Genomic DNA, 18,752 nt, shown 5'->3' on the forward strand with positions numbered 1-18,752 from the left:
TAACACCTTTCAACACCTCCGGATAATATTCTTTATCATAATTTGCACACCACACCTAGTGACACACTACTCATCTTCAAATATCAACATCTGGTCAACAATCCTATTATTGATTTATATGAATTCCTTTGTTAATTTATATGCATCATTGATTGATTGTAAAGTCTTTATCTCTCTAGGGTAATTTTTTAAATAAAAGAATGGAGAACTGCTAGTGCTCATAAGGAGCGGCACAAGGAAATTGTTGACAATAGATTGATTATAGATTATAATGAAGTAATCTGCTTCAATTGTACTCTTTTAACTTTCTTTTAGGTAGAAGTTGCATCTTATTATTGTCTAATTGTTAATTTTCTTCTTCTTTTTATATTTAATAATTTTTAAAAATATTTAAAATGATATTTGTGATACAATTTCTTTTTGAGAATGTCGGTCCAATTGGATTAAAATTCTGGTTCGGTTCAATTAAATCGAACAGATTCGTGGAATCGAATCGGTTCATTTGAAATATATATATATATATATATATATAATTATTTAAAATTATATATATTTTTAAATTAGTTCTATCTGAAAATAAAAAGAAATAGTGGATGATACCATCTTAAAAAGAAAAAAAGAAAACAGGGAGACTTTTTGCGAAAAATCGGCCGCATCTGATTCGAAGTGAGAAAACTAATTATTTTCTAGAAAGAACGACGGAGCCTCCACTTATAATAAGAGAAGAGAAAAGAAAGGAATACATTAATAGAGAAAGAACAAGTTCGTGCGACTTCAGTCATCATCTCTCGAAGTCAAAAGGCAGCATTTCTTCCCCCTCCTCGATTTTGTTTTGTTCTTTTGTCCACCAGAAGCACTCCCAATGCCTCCAATCTTCAAACCCTAACCACACAATTTCTAAAGCTCGAGGCACCGCCGCCCTCCACCTCGGTGATTCCTGTCTCCCTCACGCCCAAAGACTTTCTCCACTTCCTCCACTCCTCTCTCTCTCTCACCAATCCGTTGTAATAAATGACCAAAGTGATCCCCTTATGACTACCTCCGTACCAACCCCTTCCCCTACGCCTCCTCCTTCGATCCCCAGAGAACCCCCAGGGGAGACGGATCAGCCCGCCGCGGAGGCAAAGGATGGCGCCGCCGCTGGCGTCGGAGGCGCCAGAGAGGGTAGGGTTTCGGAGGGCGATATGGATGTCGAGGTGGAAGGCGGAGTAGAGAAGAAGGCCAACGAAGGAGATCACGCGATGGACGGCGGAGACGCGCCACCGCCGGCGCCTGCGACCGTGTTCCGGATTCGTCTTAAGCAGCCTCCGTCCAGCCTTCGGCACAAGATGAGCGTTCCGGAGCTCTGCCGCAACTTCAGGTTCCTTACCTCTTAAAAACTTTCTATATGTTCTTAATCTGGGAGATACAAGATTCGTGTGAAGTGCTTGGAAGCTTTTTTTGTCAAGAAGAACTGTGTTCTTGGGGGGCTTATGGTGGAAGTTTCTACATATATAAATATGTTAACATAAGTGTGTATATGTAGATATATATTTCTTTTGTCAGTTTTGTTGGGATTTAAACATGCAAGTGTTGCTGCACGCCTGAAGCTCTAATCTTTACTTTGGTTTTGTTGGCAGCGCAGTTGCCTGGTGCGGGAAGCTGAATGCTATTGCTTGTGCTTCCGAGACATGCGCTAGAATACCAAGGTCGTTCTTTCCCAATGGAAGCAAATATCTTCCTTTTTCTGTTAACAATTATATTTTAAAATTTATTGCGTTATGCAGAACTACTTTGAATCGACTGTTTCCCTTCTGAATGGCCTAACATGACAGAATCCAGAATCAAGTAATCATCTAAAATTTGTTGTCTAGGATATACGAGAATTGGAAATTTTAGTTATCAGTGACTAAAAGGTTGTTTCCTTGTGTGTCACTTCTCCCTTAGAAATTCCAATCAATTGGTTTATAGTTTACCAATTAATAGTTGATTATTTATTGTCCAGTTTCTATCTACAATCTTTGATATTGTTCGCAACAGAATTTGTTTGTCTTATTACTCTGTAGCATACTTGGGACTAAGGACTGCATAGACAGGTTTATTGTTTTATTTGTCCCTGTATTTTCTCAGACATTTTGCAGTTAGTTGAAATTTATGTTGTCCCGTGAATTTCATCTAACATCACAATGTTTGTCTGTAGTATGATGAATTTAACATTTGTTCCTGTCATACACTTCTATGCATGTGCAAAACTTTGCTTAGAGTTGGATGGGGCCTAGACAAGGACCTTTTGACACCAATAGGAGCTGTTTATCTGACTACAATATTTGGTTAGGCTGGCTGCTAATAGCAATGGCTGGACCATCCCTTGTTGGCCTTGTACCAGTGACACAAAGTTGCAGACAGCAGGCCCTGACTCCAATTTTTATCAAAGATAATAAGCGGATTGATTTGGGCAGCTTACTCTCTGATTTCCAAGCTCATCTAGGGTTCCTATGTGAATTAGAAAGGGAGAACAATCTAACTTCAGTAAGGCTCCTCATTGGGAGTTTGTCTTCTTTGAGAGAAGTGCCCCAAAGATAGAGGAGAGAGAGAGAGAGAGAGGGTAATTAAATTTTTTAATGCTATAATGAAAATAGCAAGTCTTATGGCATGCCATAGTAGCCTAAGATGCATTTATTTTTATACTTAGCATAGCAAAAGGCCTAGATACCCTTGGAATAGTTGCTTCCGGTCTCCTTTTTTGCCTTAGCCAAACCTCAAGTGAGCATCCTTGGGCTATGCAACACCTGAAGGATGGTTTGTAAATCCCAACAAGGCTGTCTGCCTCCTATTCCTGGTCATATAAGGGTTGGATAGCCCATGCATTTGTCAGAGGAGTCTTTTGGGCATTGTTATCATATTCGGTTTTGACCTTCATCTTTCTTAAGGTCTTTTTTGATTTTTATGTAGGGGGGTTGTTCTCCGGTCTAGATTGGACTTGTTTCTAAGTTAGTAAGATTCTGGAATTTTGTAGAAGCTTCGACGTGAGAGTTATTTCAACTAAAGAGTTTAGCTCAAATCTTTAGCAAACTTTGGCCCATCTTTAGGACTCCAAGTAGGACTTCTTTAAAATACGACATTGGCTGCAGATGAGGCTCTTGGATCCACCAAAGTATCCAGCCAAGCTGTAAATTGTCTACCCCATGAAAGGGCCTATGTCCTTCTCTGAAGTAGCCTGCCATGATGATGTCTTAGCTAGCCACCTTAGGCTGAACTCCTTGAGATCTTTGTGGCTTATCTTGAGCTAAAGAGTTTAGCTCAAATTTTTAGCAAACTTTGGCCCATCTTTAGGACTCCAAGTATGACTTCTTTAAAATACGACATTGGCTGCAGATGAGGCTCTTGGATCCACCAAAGTAACCAGCCAAGCTGTAAATTGTCTACCCCATGAAAGGGCCTATGTCCTTCTCTGAAGTAGCCTGCCATGATGATGTCCTAGCTAGCCACCTTAGGCTGAACTCCTTGAGATCTTTGTGGCTTATCTTGAGTTTGAGTCCTTGTACAGTGTCGTGTGTGGTCTGGTTCTATGTTGATGTCAAACATCATAAAAAAAATGCTGGAAGCCTACATAAGTTGTCTCAAGTGGCGTTAAGGTGAACCAAATTGTTTTTGAGCCTTTCTGATACCTAGGTTTGGATGTGTCCTGGCTAAACCTTCAGTGATTTATATTGTTTTGCTTCTTTAAATTACCTTGATTTATATTCAGATGGTTAGTTTTAATTTGTCAAATTATATACATATAGACATTAACCTGTTTCTTAACACAATTTGTACTGTTTAGTATTTAACCTAGAGATATAGTTTGACATTTCGAGTTATTTTACATCAGCTTACCATCTATTCTGTCATTTTCAGTTCTAATACAAATCCTCCATTTTGGATTCCAATACACATAATCAACCCTGAGCGACCAACAGAATGTGCTGTTTTTAATGTCAAAGCAGGTAAATGATGCTAGCACTCAGTAGTTTAAGTGTCGGTAATGTTTAATCATGGTTCAAAACAATGACATGGAAGGATCAATCTTATTACCATTCTTTTCAAACTTTTAGCTTCACTTTTGTTTTAACTTATGGAAAGGCTTGCCTGTCTGGCCTTGTGATTTAGTCTGCTTTATATGAATTCTATCTAGCCCGATGAAATATGTATCCTTTTAGATTTATGGTATCTGTTCACATTTGTTAATCGTGTTTAAGTTGAACTCGAGTCCTTAAACATATTGCTTGCTTCTTTCGTTATCCTGAAGGCATTCTAAAGGATGTACTAGCTTTTTAGATACATATATTTTAGAAATTACAATTAAATAGTGAAGATTTATATGTAACAATTTATAAGAACTTTTAAAGAGCTTGTTTCTTATTTCTTCCCATTCTTTTTGAAAATTTGAATTCAGTTGTCCATCCTCCTTTTCCTCTTAAAAGAATACTTTCTGGTTAAATTTCAAATGTAATTGTATCTTTCCTTTTTTGTCAACATACCGACCAACTGTCCAGGGAATTCAAGGTGCTAAGATGGTTGGCGTTTGGTTGGAAAGCATACTGATAAACTGTCTCCGTGTTTCTTTTCTTTTTTGGCCATTCTATAATCTTGAGAAAATTTGGTTGGTTGATGGTTCTTATGCTTTCATTTCTTCAGTAGGACAAGCAGGCTATTGCACCTACAATCAGAGATTGAAATAAATCCCTAAAAAAGTACCTTTTGGAGGATCTAAGAAAAGATCAAACAATGCTAGGAAATCACATGTTATCACATTTAGACATAATGAAGAATGAAACATGTCTTTCAGAGTAATTTCAAATAGAAGATCAATTTCAGAGTAACTCAACCACTTGTAGGGCCTTGTTTGAGGATTTGCCTTCCTTTGCTCCATTATTGTCATGGGACAAAAGAGGGACTTTTACTTATCATTGTCCTGATCTTGCTTGATGGGATTCCTAACCCATTGCTTGATGAGTTTGATGACTTTGAACCACTGACACAAGATGCTGAGGTCCAAGTTAGTATATTTGTTCCATCTAGCCCTATAATCCAACTGAAATCTTCTTCCAGATCAAATTTGGGATTAAACTGGGGTGTCATGTTCTCACTCACTCAAGGGTTGACATCCTCGAAAAAAAACCCTAGTGTGGTGTACATGCAACCTAGATCGGTGGTGTTCCCATGCAGTTATGTCTCTAGTTCCATCTGTAGATAGTCTTTTCCTACCTAAGCCCCTCATCATACTTAATACTATGTCTAATCTAACACATTTGTGTGACCCAACACGATGAGATTATTGACTTATGCATTTGATGAGTTTGAACAACGTACACAAATTGTTTTAAGCCTTGGTTGATGGTAGTAGACCCATTTATCCTTTCATGCTAACTCAAACACGTCCTGCTTCCAATGTGGGAGCCTAAGATTAAGCCTTACAATGGTGCACACAAGCCCCACAAAATTTCGGTAGTGTAGAATTTGAAAAAATAACTCTAGAAATTTCGTAGGATCTGCATAATGAGAATCTGGTCTTGGCATATTAATAGAATTTGTACCTAGACAAAAAGTATTTGTAAGCAAAGGAATGGATATATTTGGAAGTTCGTGGAGAAAATGAAAGCATATGTATATGGTTTATGCTTCTGGAATGCTTGACTTAAAATGAGTGAGGCTCATTGCCATGTGGATGATATGCTGATACAGACTTGTACTACACGTGAGGTGATAATCAAACCTTGATAACTTCAGTTTTCAAGGATGCTGACTTTCATGTGGGTGCCACAAGATGGAACTAACCTTAACAAGCCAAGACCTTTATGCCTTTACACCAAATAGAGCAAATATCTAAAATAAACTGCAAATGAAGAAATTATGCTTCATTATCTATTGTATCAGTCGTTACAAGTACTGATGTCGATCCTTTTTAGTGATGGATATTGAGAAACTTAAATGTATGTCTGCACGTATTGAAATTTTATTGGTCATTACTCTTCCCTCATGATTGTTATACTATTTTGTCTTATTTGGAAGCTCTTTTCTCTCACTTTTATGATAATGCAAAAAGTTTGTAAAATGGGGTCTCTCTCTGGTCCTGCATCATGTTGATTTTCTTTATTAATGCAAAACTGGTTGATCTAGACAATGCTAGTGATTGATCATTGGTGTGACCCATTGTTCGTGTTTAAAGGGTAGTTGATTAAAGTTGTTTGTGTGACCTGTTGGAACACAAGGCTTCTTGCCTTGATGCAGCTGCATATGTTTATATATTTTCCTTTTTTATTGTTTTCTAGATTTATTCAGATGTATATAGAAGTTATGGGTTATGTTTTATTTGCTTCCTTGGGCATCAATTTTATTGAAATTGCATATTGGAAGCTAAAATGACACTATAATGTTTGGGCTCTGTTACAACTAAATATCAAATTATTTGATTGAATAGATAATTTCTCTATTTTGGCATTTAATCATAATAGTTATATTGCCTGCCGACAGATTCTCCACGCGATACGATTCAGTTTATTGAATGGTCTCCTAGGTCCTGTCCTCGTGCTTTACTGGTGGCAAATTTTCATGGGAGGATAACAATTTGGACTCAGCCTTCTCATGTGAGGATCTAGACCAGCAGTAATATTGTGCTATATCTTTGATTCCTTATTGAATATAGAATCAAAGAGTCATTTCACAAAGACATCCAGTTTCTGCTATATTCCTTTAATAATTAATTCAAGGTGTTCAATAGAAATCGTCTATATTGCAACAAATGAAATCAGATTTTGCTGTATCTGCAGAAATCTTACATACTTTTTATTATTGTAAGAAGTAATTTGGGAATGAAGGTCTTGGTCCTTGGTGTATTATTCATTTATTACCTTAGGCTTCTCAGTTTTTCGTTGCTGAGCTTTTATTTTCTTTTATTAATGTTCCTTTACATAAAGTTCTTTCTTCACTTGATATAGGGCCCTGCCAATCTTGTACGAGATGCCAGTTGTTGGAATTGTGAATATGAGTGGAGACAAGATCTTGCTGTTGTAACCAAATGGTTGTCGGGGATGAATTCGGTGCGTCTCAAATGTTCTCCTCTGGTTGTTATGAATTTTAATTGTGACCCTGGTTCATTTTCCATTGATGTGATTAGCTGCTATGATCTTGCAATATGGATCACAATTTGCCATCTTTGTTATAGTTTCTTGTGGGTCAATGATCATAGCAAATATTTTCCTGGGAACATTTAATCTGTATCTCTAGGCTTTTAAGTGGTACATGCTTTGCTGGAAATTCTTGGAAAAAGTGGGCCATTTCTATTGCATCCTGTCAACCATTTTTGTTCTTCATATATAATTTCCCTTCTCAAGATCCATATGACAGTGTCAGCAGAAGATAGACATCTTACATAATTCCCCAGCTTAGAAGCATCTCGGAGAAAGATCTAAGAAGAATTTATGATAGGTCATTCCTTGCAGTTCCTGGTTCCTTTGGGAAGAACGAAACGAGCAAGCAAATAGTTGGGATATCATTTTTCTTTTTTGTTGTTGTTGAAACTCGATCCATCTTTTTTGTTGTTGAAACCATCTGCATAACCCGTATGGTTATTGAGATAGATCAGTTTGACATAGAATAGGATGATATATAAGCCTTCTCTTGACAAATTTGATTTGCCTACATGTTCAGAACACAATAAGTTGAATATTATTGTGTTAATAATATCATAATGACCAGACATATCATGTCATGGCACATGCTGGCCGCATGACATGTGCATCAGTGCATGTACCATTTCAAGTAGACATGACTTATTGATCTTCTTGATCTTTTTTTCTTGTTCTGATTGAACATAACAATAGGATAGCATCTTGCAATAATGAACGTTTTGGTGCTATAGTTACATGAATTCATACTCTTACCATTGTTTTCAATTTTGATATTGGATATATGGTTTATGATGCATCCTGATTCTTTGCTGTTGAGATTTTTTGCATTAGCTATACCTGCATTTTACATTAGGAGATATGATGACAACATTAAGGATTTTTTTTTCTGGATTAAATTTTCTTTTTATTTTGTGTGATTAGTTAAATGAATCCCATTGTAAATAATTTCTGAAAGCTGATTTATCTGCTTAGTTTGTCTAAGTGATGCTTCTTAGTTTCAGTATGGATCAATTCCTTCAAACTCAAGTACCTTGGCTAGCACGAAGACGACCTTCGAGGAAAAGTTCCTTTTGCAGCAATCTCAAACTTCAGGTTACAATTATAAGCATGATTTTTAAAAAAAAAAAAATTTGGGAGTCCATCTTACATGCTCTCTTTATTGCAGTGAGGTGGCCACCTTTTCTCTGTGTTTGCTCAGTTTTTTCGTCTGGATCTGTTCAACTTCACTGGGGGCAGTGGCCTCCTGCACAAAATGATGCAGCACCAAGATGGTTTCAAACAAGTAAAGGGCTGCTAGGAGCTGGACCTAGTGGTATAATGGCTGCTGATGTTATTATCACAGATTCTGGAATTATGCATGTGGCTGGTGTCCCACTTGTAAATCCATCTACGGTTGTTGTTTGGGAGGTTATGCCGGGCCCTGGAAATGGTTTTCAAGCAACGACAAAGATTGCCATGGGGTGTGCTATTCCGCCATCTCTAAACCCTCCTTCTTGGGCAGGGTTTGCACCTTTTGCTGCATACTTATTTAGTTTGCAGGAACACTTCATTTCTGAAGAAAAGCAAGGAAGAAAGCTGACAGAGCATCAGATCAATGACGTTGCATCATTTCACTGTTCACCTGTTTCAAACTTTTCTGCTTATGTGAGTCCTGAGGCTGCTGCTCAGTCTGCTGCAACTACAACGTGGGGTTCTGGAGTTACTGCAGTTGCTTTTGATCCCACCCGGGGAGGATCTGTCATTACTGTCGTCATTGTTGAAGGTAATCCCCTATTACTCATCATAGTTAAATGCAGAAACAAAAGATGGTTCCGTAGAATGATCGAAATCTTTTAATGTAATATATCACAAGAATTTTTTGCAATAAATGACTATGATTCCACCGTGAACCAACAATGACTACAAGTCATGCTCATCTGTGTGCATGGTAACAATGACCAAGGTATGTTATCTCATTCTGATTTGATTGTCTGCTTTAAGAGAGAATTTGGTTTTTCTTGGATCTTTGTTTTCTTTTTCTGTTCGTGTGGTTTAAGTGGGCAATTTTGTAGTCTAAAGACTCTAAACATCCTTGTCTCTTATTAATTTGTCTATGTTTTCTGTCCGTTCAATAAATGATTTCATTGTAGGGCAGTACATGTCTCCTTATGATCCGGATGAAGGGCCTTCAATTACAGGATGGAGGGTTCAGTGTTGGGAATCTTCGCTTCAGCCTGTTGTACTTCATCCAATATTTGGAAACCCTGCTTCCAGTTTTGGCGGGCAACCTCCTGTGCAGACAGTGTGGTTAACTAAAGTTAATAAAAGCATTGCACCAACAGATGATTTTAGAAATCCTCAAGCTTATTTATCCAAGCCGGTGATATCTGATGAACTTAACTCATCAGACTGTAGTGTTGAGAGGACAAACCGACTCAGTTTTGATCCCTATGATCTGCCAAATGATGTTAGGCAGCTAGCTCGAATAGTGTATTCTGCTCATGGTGGCGAAGTTTCTGTTGCCTTTCTTAGGGGAGGAGTGCACGTCTTTTCTGGTGCAAACTTCAATCCTGTTAGTAGTTTTCATATAAATGTTGGTTCAACCATTGCTGCCCCTGCCTTCTCATCTACGAGTTGCTGCTTAGCCTCTGTTTGGCATGACTCATTCAAGGGCCGGACAATACTGAAAATAATTCGTGTTCTTCCCCCTGCTATTCCTAACTCACTATCAAAAGTCAACTCAGCTATTTGGGAACGAGCTATTGCTGACAGGTAAACAATGCAGTTTCTTTCCTCTTTCTCTTAGTTGTTCTTTGGTTTATATTTTTTTGTTTTATTTGTAACTTTATCGTTTGCAGGTTTTGGTGGAGCCTTATGGTCGGAGTTGATTGGTGGGATGCCGTTGGCTGTACACAAAGTGCTGCTGAGGATGGTATTGGTAAGAAGATTCTATTTCCTCTATGTAGTGTAATAATGCAATAAATGTTCACAATTTTTTTAGTGATTAATCTTCAGTAACAGCCCTATGATGTATCTTCCACATTTTAGCATCGCTTAATAGTGTGATTGCTGTCTTGGATGCGGACTTCCATTCTCTTCCATCTACTCAACACAGGCAACAACATGGTCCTGTATGTATGACTTTCTTTGCCATAATTAGATTTTACTTTCTAATGACATTCTACAGGTGATATGATTAATTAATATCTTGTTCTCAAATTATTTTCTCTTGCTGTGGGGATACTTATTATAGGTTGTGTGCAAATCTGTAGATGTATAAAACCCTTCAAACAATTTAATGCCAGGCTGAGCCAGTTGGATCTTTAGAGGTCTTGACTTAATCCAAATTAAACTAAGTAAACCAAAAGAATTTTAGCTTCCACCAAGTTTTATATCCAGCAATATCATCATCTTTTTCCTCCCCCTTTTACTTGCTCCTGAATTTACCTCTCACTCACTGCAGTCATCATCTCCTACCTTGGACACTGTTTCTCTTTCGATTATGATGTTTAACAGCTATGCTCGTCCTGGTTTTTTCATAGCATTGCCTTGAAACCTAGTATTTGGTTTGTTGTTCTCATCTAGATCCAATTGTTACATGGACTTCCATTCTGCCAGTATGAATAGCATCATATCCATATTCATGTGATATTTCTTTTGCTTTTGAGAGAATTGATTTATGAAACACTAGGACTTAGAATTTGATAATATAAATGTCAACCATGAGAAACTTTTAATGATGGCTCAGTCTCATATTTTTAAGCAAGGTGGTCTGGTGAGAATCAATGTATTCAATATTACTCTTGCAAGCAAAGATACTATTCTGTGACTTAAATCCTGATCACAAAGAAGCTATCTCACGCGTGGCACCAAAACACCCTCATAGGAAGGGTCCAAGCCTCGTACACAAGGCCGTATATTTTTAGTATTAATTTTATTTTTATTTTGGGCTTCTTATGAGTGTCATCTTTAAAATTTTTCATTATTACATTATTAAAGTAATAATCATACATATGTTATTATAATTATTTCTCTTATATGTTATAGTATCTCCAATTTTCTCTTAATTGTACAAACACTTCATAGGTGTTATCATCTCTCTTGCCTGGATCCATGCAATAGTCTCCTTGCCTACCTGTTTTGAACTTTCTCTCTTTTAACACATTCTACTTAGATATTAAAGCCATTAGAGTAGCTGAAATGCCTATTTGTCATCTATTTCAGGAGTCGTATATCATATATCTGATACACTTTTTTCTTTGTAAATGTTCATATTTTTGTGTGTGCTTGATTTGGAAACAGTTAAAATTTAGTCTTTGCCACTTCTTTCTCTTTTAGTAACTATACATCCTATGTAATATGTATGTCCATACAAGGGATAGCATCATTCCTAGAAGCAGGTCTTCTGGTATGTGGGAGGACCTAACAAATCTACTTGTTAATTTTGTTTAAAGTTTTTGCTGCTCAAGTTGTAAGGCCTGTGGATTACCATTCTGAGATATTTCTAGGATAAAGAAAGAACCTATAAACTCTAAAACCAAGGCAACCCTAAATTATAGTTTAGTTGTCGTTGTGTACATCAATCATGCTATCAACTGTCTTCTTCTTGATGGTTTAATTTCTTTGTAGGCTCATTTTTATTATTTCACGATGTGAAATGTTCTTTGATATTCCAATCCAAGACCTAATATGCCATCTCTTTTCTTTACAGAATCTTGATAGGATAAAATGTCGGCTTTTGGAAGGTACAAATGCTCAAGATGTTAGAGCACTTGTTTTGGACATGCAAGCAAGATTGTTATTGGACATGTTGGGTAAGGGAATAGAATCTGCCCTTATAAATCCTGCGACTTTGTTAGCTGAGCCTTGGCAAGCTTCCAGTGAGACGTTATCTGGCATTGATGCTGACAAAATGGTTGTTGAGCAAGCTTTGGTTCCATGCATACAGGTTTTTCTGTTGTCTTTTTTTATCTCTCTATGCTTTCATTAAGATTATGGTTTTGCTAGTTAGGCATTGCCAAAAAAATGCGATTGAAAACTACTAGTGCAAGTTTTAGTGTCCTGATTATTTGTGAACAGTGATTTTGTGATTTAGCCTGGTATCTTTTTCTTCCTAGATTCAACAATAAACAACAGCATTTACTTCAACTCTTTTGGTCGTTTTTGCCAAGCACCCATTCTGTAACCCAGCATCTACTCTGTAAAGATCTTTGTCCCATTTGTTGTAAATATTATTTTCTCTCGTACAACTTGGCCAACCTCTTTCATGCAAGTTAGAGGCCTACTTGAAAGGATATTATGTTATGCACGCATATGCAGAGTTGTAAGGTTAGTTTTTATTGTTTCATAATTGTGCAGATTATAGTTGTTCGTTTACTCTAAACCTTAAAAGATACATGTAGCACTTGTAATAGCGGCTGAGCACATAAGGGATATTGACATTTAAGGATGACATGGAGTGTCAGTATGCAAGTACATGCCAAGTTTTGGAAAAATTCTGAAAACTGCTCAGTACAAGATGGTACATGCCTTGTACCAGATGTACTGTCCAGTCTACCATGGTCCATGTACCAGTAAGTTGTCGAACCAGTAAACACAACACATACGAAGGTGGTATTGCGAATCTTGCTTCAGGGTACAATCAATCTGCCACCAACAATTTGATGTTCTCTTCACTGCAAAATGCTCATTAAATAGAATATTTAAGTCACAGCAGCAATAACCATGACTAGGTTGGGATTCTGTAAATGCTGGCAAATGTATATTTTACATAAACTGACACTTTTTTAACTTTAAGATTTTATGAGTAGGTTAAAAACATCCAATATTGGAGTAAGACTTGCCAAGGAAGTATTTATTGTAATGAGAATTTTTCTGCTGTTGTGGTGAAAACATCTTTTTCTTTTTTTAATTATTTTATCTAATTATAATGTGCAGTTAATGACTATGCATAATGTGTGTCCCAAAACCATTAATATCATTTTATTACTCAGACTAGTCATGCTTAATTTTATTTACATTGTTTTTGTGTTTACATGTAAAAGACTTGTTAAAATTTCTGCACATGCTGTTCTTATGCCATTATATTCTCCAGGCATACGTTGATGCCATCCTTGATCTAGCCTCCCATTTCATCACCCGGTTGCGTCGTTATGCTAGTTTTTGCCGTACTTTGGCTAGTCATGCTGTTGGAGCATCTTCTGGTGCAAGCAGTGCACGCAATATGGTGGCAAGTCCTACCCACAGTTCTGTATCACCATCTACAAGTCAGGGTTGGTATTCTACATTTATTAATATAGTTGATTTACTGGAGGATATTAGTAAACATTGAAGTGTTATGAAACTAGCTGCAGACCTTTTAGTCATTTGCATCTAGCAGTAATTCAACCATGAAGTTAAAAATTTTAAGTCCAAATGCAACAGAAAATTTGAAGTCCAAATACAACAGGAATGCAATTGATTACATCCAGATGTCAACTTGCCTGTAAGGGCATGGATGCACATTGTTGCTCTTCGAATGCAATTGATTTTGTTGTGAATGGTATTTCCTTTTGTGGTGAGATTGCCTTGTCCTATTGAGGCCCCCTAGTGACATTGCCTTACTCTGATACATGTCTCATTGTGCTGAGCTTTTGAATCAACACATATTGGTGTGCGACTGTTTTCACTAGCACTGGCATACTTCATACAGGTTGAGTTATGTACCTTGCTGGTGATGCAAATGGTGCATATTATCAATTTAGTCAGTGATATGAATAACCGAGTTTCATGATTTGGTTATTGTATCTAGTTGGCATTATTTATAATGTGTGATTATCACGCATGCAATGGTTGATTATTTCACTTGCATTATCCATAAATAGAGCATGTGTTTTAGGATGGCCAGCAATACTTCCATGAACTTTCTATATGTCAGTGTCTAGAGCAACTAGGATATTTTTTTCTTTTCTTTGGACATGCACAATACTGTTTTAGATGATCTGAGGCTTCTACTGGATGGTGAATTACATTTATTTTGTTTTATAACTATTTGCATCTAGCTGCAATTCATGAGGGGAAAATTCCACTGTTTCTGCAGGATTCTGCTAGTTGGAAAGCAATTCTTTTGATGGATGTATTTATATCTTTATAAACCATATGTTTCTTTTGCAGATTGTGTGAAGATATGTTCATTTGTTTTTTTGGTCTTTGATGAGACATCAAGAAACAGATATTATCTTCTTGTTAAAGAACTTCTGCATCTTGTTTTGATGTGTATTTTAGGTTCCCAGAGTGGTGTTTCTAGTGCAAATGGAAATTCTCAAATGCAAGCATGGGTTCAGGGTGCCATTGCTAAAATTAGTAATAATGCTGATGGAGGTTCCTCAACTTCACAAAATCCAATTAATGGGCCAGCTTCCTTCACGCCCATTAGCATCAACACAGGGACTTTTCCTGGAACACCTGCTGTGAGGCTTATTGGAGATTGTCATTTTCTTCACAAGTTATGTCAGTTGTTGCTTTTTTGTCTAATATTCCGCCGTAGACAATCACCACGCTTTATTGGAAGCATTCAGAAGAATCCAGATTCTATCTTGCAGAGAGTGCAACCTGCTTCTAATGGAAAAGTAGAGGAGACCAGTGCAGTCTCCCGACCAACTCTAGGAGTTGCAAAAACAGAAGAAGGCCAGCCAGTTAGGACTGGACAATTGACTGTTGGAGCAAAAGGGCTTGAAGAAGGTCCCATCAGCAAGTCTGTAAGATTTGGTTCTGGCAATGCAGGGCAAGGGTATACATCGGAGGAGGTACAAATAAGTTTGTATACATATTGCATGTTGGGTCTTTGAAACAGTTTGAATCATTTACCATCTAGATTGATAACATGTCTACATGTGCTTGCTACTAGTACTATATTTAAATAATGTTAACATGTTGCTGCTGGAAATTGTCCCTCATGTTGCAAGAATCAAAATGACCTGTTGAATTTCTCCATGCACCCACCACATGGGGCAGAACTAGGAAGCAGCTACTTCAACTGCAATTGTACTTCTCAATCCCTGTTGAAGCAAGTGTTTGAGACATAAACTGTCCTCTGATGATTTCCATTCCACCTTCATTTTCCAACCATAATTTTTTTACTTAAAACATGAATTGGGATATGTGCAATATGCACATTTTGAGACATGGGTTGGTAATATGGCTGAGTATAGTCTAAAGAAAGGGATTACATTGAGTGCATTGTAAACTTGGAACAAGATATTGAAGTAATGGCTGATGCACAGTCCTCTTGTTGGTATAACTAGAGAATGGTAATTTTTGTATCAATGGATGCCCATATAACCATGTGATAGAAACATTGCAACTATCAACATCATTGCCAAAATGATTTGCTTCTTCAGTTTATGCTTTTTCTCTGCAATAATTGCTACAATTTCTTCAGCCAATGAACTAGTCAGTGTATAACTTGGACCATCTTGTTTGAGTTGTATAATGATTGCGGATTTCTTTGTTTTCATGATTGTGTATGTAGAATTCCAGCAATATCATATCTTCGAGGTTCTCGTTATTAGTTTAGGCTGAATATAGTTTCTTAAGCAATTTCTATCTCTTTTTTTGGATCCTGCACCCCCTATGTTGTTGATTTAAATAGAATGAATTATCTTTTCATTATTTAATACTGTTATAAAACATTTTTGGATCATCTTTGATACTTTCGAGCTATTTTCTTATAAATCATAAGGATTGCTGTGCCAGAATCCATGTCTAAGCATGAAGAAGAAAGTATTATTCTGTAAGTACCAACACGCACCATATCACATTGCCTTCGTATGGTGGGACAAAATGTTATATTATCTTGGCCAGTGTAGGGTCGTGCTGACTTGCTTGACAAGGAACTGTATCTTGCGTTAAAGTTATTGGCATGCTCCTGTGCAATGAAACAACAATGCTTCATCAGATGTTTACTTTATTCCAGTTATATCTTGATGTAGAGAGAAGTCCACCATGTGTGTTTTCTTATTGTTGTACCTTCCTGCAGGTAAAGGTGCTCTTCCTGATTTTGGTAGATCTCTGTCGAAGAACAGCTGGTCTTCAGCACCCATTGCCTGCCTCTCAGGTTGGCGCCAACAATATAATCATACGTCTACACTACATTGATGGAAATTACACTGTGCTACCTGAAGTTGTGGAAGCATCACTTGGCCCACACATGCAGGTGTGTCATATATATGGGTACAAGGTTCAATTTTAGTGTTGCATCAGAAAAAAAGGTCCATATCTATGTTTCTGTTGTTTACTGGTGGTAGGTAGCACATACTTTTGTTGTAATATGTGATACAAATGTACTATATCTGTTAACCCTTAATTTCTTTCTCTGTTAATTTAAGGTCATGATTTTCTGCAAATACCAGAGTTGTCTTGTTCATTTGTAGAGTTCTCTGATAATATCTGTTACTTTTTTATTTTATGGTTTTTATACTAAACTGCTTTCTTAAGACTACTGAAGTATATACAATTTCAACATGCAGAATATGCCTCGTCCCAGAGGGGCTGATGCTGCTGGGCTTTTACTCCGAGAGTTAGAATTACACCCTCCAGCTGAGGACTGGCATAGACGAAATATGTTCGGTGGTCCCTGGTCAGATCCAGAAGATCTTCGTCCTTTGGATAACAAAATGAAGTCTAAGCTAGGAGGCTCTTTAAGCTCCCCTATATCAAAATTAGTAGAAGATCAGGATGACCTTTCTGGAGTCCAAGGCCTCTGGCCAAGGAAGCGCAGGTTCTCCGAGAGGGATGCAGCTTTTGGCTTGAAAACTTCTGTGGGCCTAGGATCTTATCTTGGCATTATGGGATCTCGAAGGGATGTTATCACAGCTGTATGGAAAACCGGTCTGGATGGAGTATGGTACAAGGTTTGTTTTACAGATACCTCGCCTTGTCTTTTGCTTTTAGATTTCTTCGCCTATTTTATACTTAATGCTCAATTGGGTGACTATTAGACATGCTTGAACTTTATTTCTCCACCAGCTTAAATTGTCAATATTAGTTTGGATTACTGGAATAAGTTATGGTGTCTTAGTTTTGCATAATTTGTTGCTTACCCATCATCCTGCAGCAAAATCCACCTATGGTCCCTTGTTTTCCAGAACTCTTGACTTCTGCAATCTTTCCATTTTGCATGTCACATTGCAAGCATAAATTGGTGCAATATATCAGTTCATTTTTTGTCGAAGTTGTCACTATTTTTTGTGGGTATTTCATTCTTGCACTCAAGTTTAAAGTCTTACGGTTAAGATCTTTATTTCAGTGCATAAGATGTTTGCGACAAACTTGTGCATTTGCACAGCCTGGTGACCCTAATCCTTCTAACGAACGTGAAGCATGGTGGATCAGCCGCTGGTCTCATGGCTGTCCGATGTGTGGTGGTACGTGGGTTCGAGTCGTTTAGTACCAGAAACTGTTCCTGCTTTTTGCCTCTTCTTTTTCTGGCTTTACGTATGCAGTAAAACTTTGTACATATGTGTAGCTCATATGTGATTATAACTTACATAACATATTCCCACAATAGATGGTGAAAATATTTGTGTAAATTAGATTTGTGTATCACGGAAAGGCAATGATGGAATCACAGGTTTGGACATGCCATTGACCCGACTGATCTAAATCAGATTTGTTTATCATGGAAAGTACCATAATGCTTTGTTTTTCTTCTTTTATCGTATAGGAGATGTGTTTTGTGGTTCACTCCAGTAAGTCACGTACATATATTATGCCGATGCTACCTCAATTTGGTTATTTTCCATGATTCCATTTCTCATCAACATGGAATGTATGATACGGACCACTTATCTTTAGGGAAACTTTTTCTTGCACTTATTTCACATGGTGTCAATTAATATGATGTTGAATTTGTGCTTAGTTGATTGTCTTCTTGTTTCTTCTAAAGAAATTGTGATTATGCTTGAGCATTTTACTGGAAAAAAAATTTTCTATTGATTTTTTATTGGATGGCATATTTGTTTTAATATCCTTTTAAACGATTTGATCATTATGTTATTTAAGAAATCTATAATTTTGATAATTAATTATTGTAATAAAAAAAGATTAATCATCTTAGAATCATATCTTAATAACTATTATTTTTTATTTTTTGAGAAATCTATGATAATTAATTATTAATATTTTTGAATAGCATATATGATCAAATTATTTTAGTAAAAGATTGGATATGTTTTGTGAAAATAGAAGAAAAGCACCCCAAATAAAACTAAATATGGAGCGCCATCCGATAAAAAAAAAAGGGGGTCGAATGTCCATTGTGTTTCGCAGAGATAATATATATTGAGTTTCTTGTATAGTTATTTGTTTTCTTTGTCCGTTTTCTATGAATACTGATGTCCTCTAAGTGATTCTTAATTTACCATCTATGCCCTGACAGCCTCATAATCAGCCCCGTGATTGAAATTTCCATTGATGAAAATCATGACAATAAGAACTTTTTACTAAAAATATAAAAATAAAAGATTAAAAAATAATTTTTATATTTCAATTGGTGATAATGGATGATGATATCGTTAGGGGTTATGGAGCGGTTTTTATGGATGAGAAAAATGACGCTGAGAGATTAGGGTTGTTATGCATCTGTGT

General features: G+C 36.8%; 1 protein-coding gene across 4 annotated transcripts; it reads left to right on the forward strand.

Moving 5' to 3' along the window:
* The first annotated feature begins 754 nt into the window (after nucleotides 1–754).
* LOC135583024 (mediator of RNA polymerase II transcription subunit 16-like) lies at nucleotides 755–17,745 on the forward strand. Of its 4 annotated transcripts, none has more exons than XM_065078751.1 (16): nucleotides 755–1,360; nucleotides 1,620–1,688; nucleotides 3,877–3,965; nucleotides 6,493–6,605; nucleotides 6,957–7,058; nucleotides 8,144–8,240; nucleotides 8,314–8,910; nucleotides 9,278–9,899; nucleotides 9,986–10,065; nucleotides 10,176–10,258; nucleotides 11,839–12,075; nucleotides 13,222–13,399; nucleotides 14,391–14,911; nucleotides 16,144–16,320; nucleotides 16,634–17,017; nucleotides 17,413–17,745. In XM_065078751.1, the coding sequence occupies exons 1-16, from the start codon at nucleotides 1,032–1,034 to the stop codon at nucleotides 17,551–17,553; spliced, it is 3,819 nt and encodes a 1,272-aa protein (XP_064934823.1). In that variant the 5' UTR covers nucleotides 755–1,031; the 3' UTR covers nucleotides 17,554–17,745. The 4 variants fall into 4 exon arrangements, with proteins under 4 accessions (XP_064934823.1, XP_064934824.1, XP_064934825.1 ...); XM_065078752.1 differs by having other exon boundaries at nucleotides 756–1,360; nucleotides 8,150–8,240; XM_065078753.1 differs by lacking the exon at nucleotides 6,493–6,605 and having other exon boundaries at nucleotides 1,220–1,360; nucleotides 1,625–1,688.
* The last annotated feature ends 1,007 nt before the right edge of the window (nucleotides 17,746–18,752 follow it).

Source organism: Musa acuminata, chromosome BXJ1-8 (genome assembly GCF_036884655.1).
Source record: "Musa acuminata AAA Group cultivar baxijiao chromosome BXJ1-8, Cavendish_Baxijiao_AAA, whole genome shotgun sequence".
Lineage (NCBI taxonomy): Eukaryota > Viridiplantae > Streptophyta > Magnoliopsida > Zingiberales > Musaceae > Musa > Musa acuminata.

What these genes read in the sequence shown, in the direction of transcription:
- LOC135583024 (XM_065078751.1), top strand. Translation starts at nt 1,032, where the DNA reads ATGACTACCTCCGTACCAACCCCTTCCCCTACGCCTCCTCCTTCGATC. An exon ending in TTTGGACTCAGCCTTCTCAT is followed by an intron (nt 6,606 to 6,956) that starts GTGAGGATCTAG and finishes CACTTGATATAG; the next exon opens with GGCCCTGCCAATCTTGTACG. An exon ending in AAGGGTATACATCGGAGGAG is followed by an intron (nt 14,912 to 16,143) that starts GTACAAATAAGT and finishes ACCTTCCTGCAG; the next exon opens with GTAAAGGTGCTCTTCCTGAT.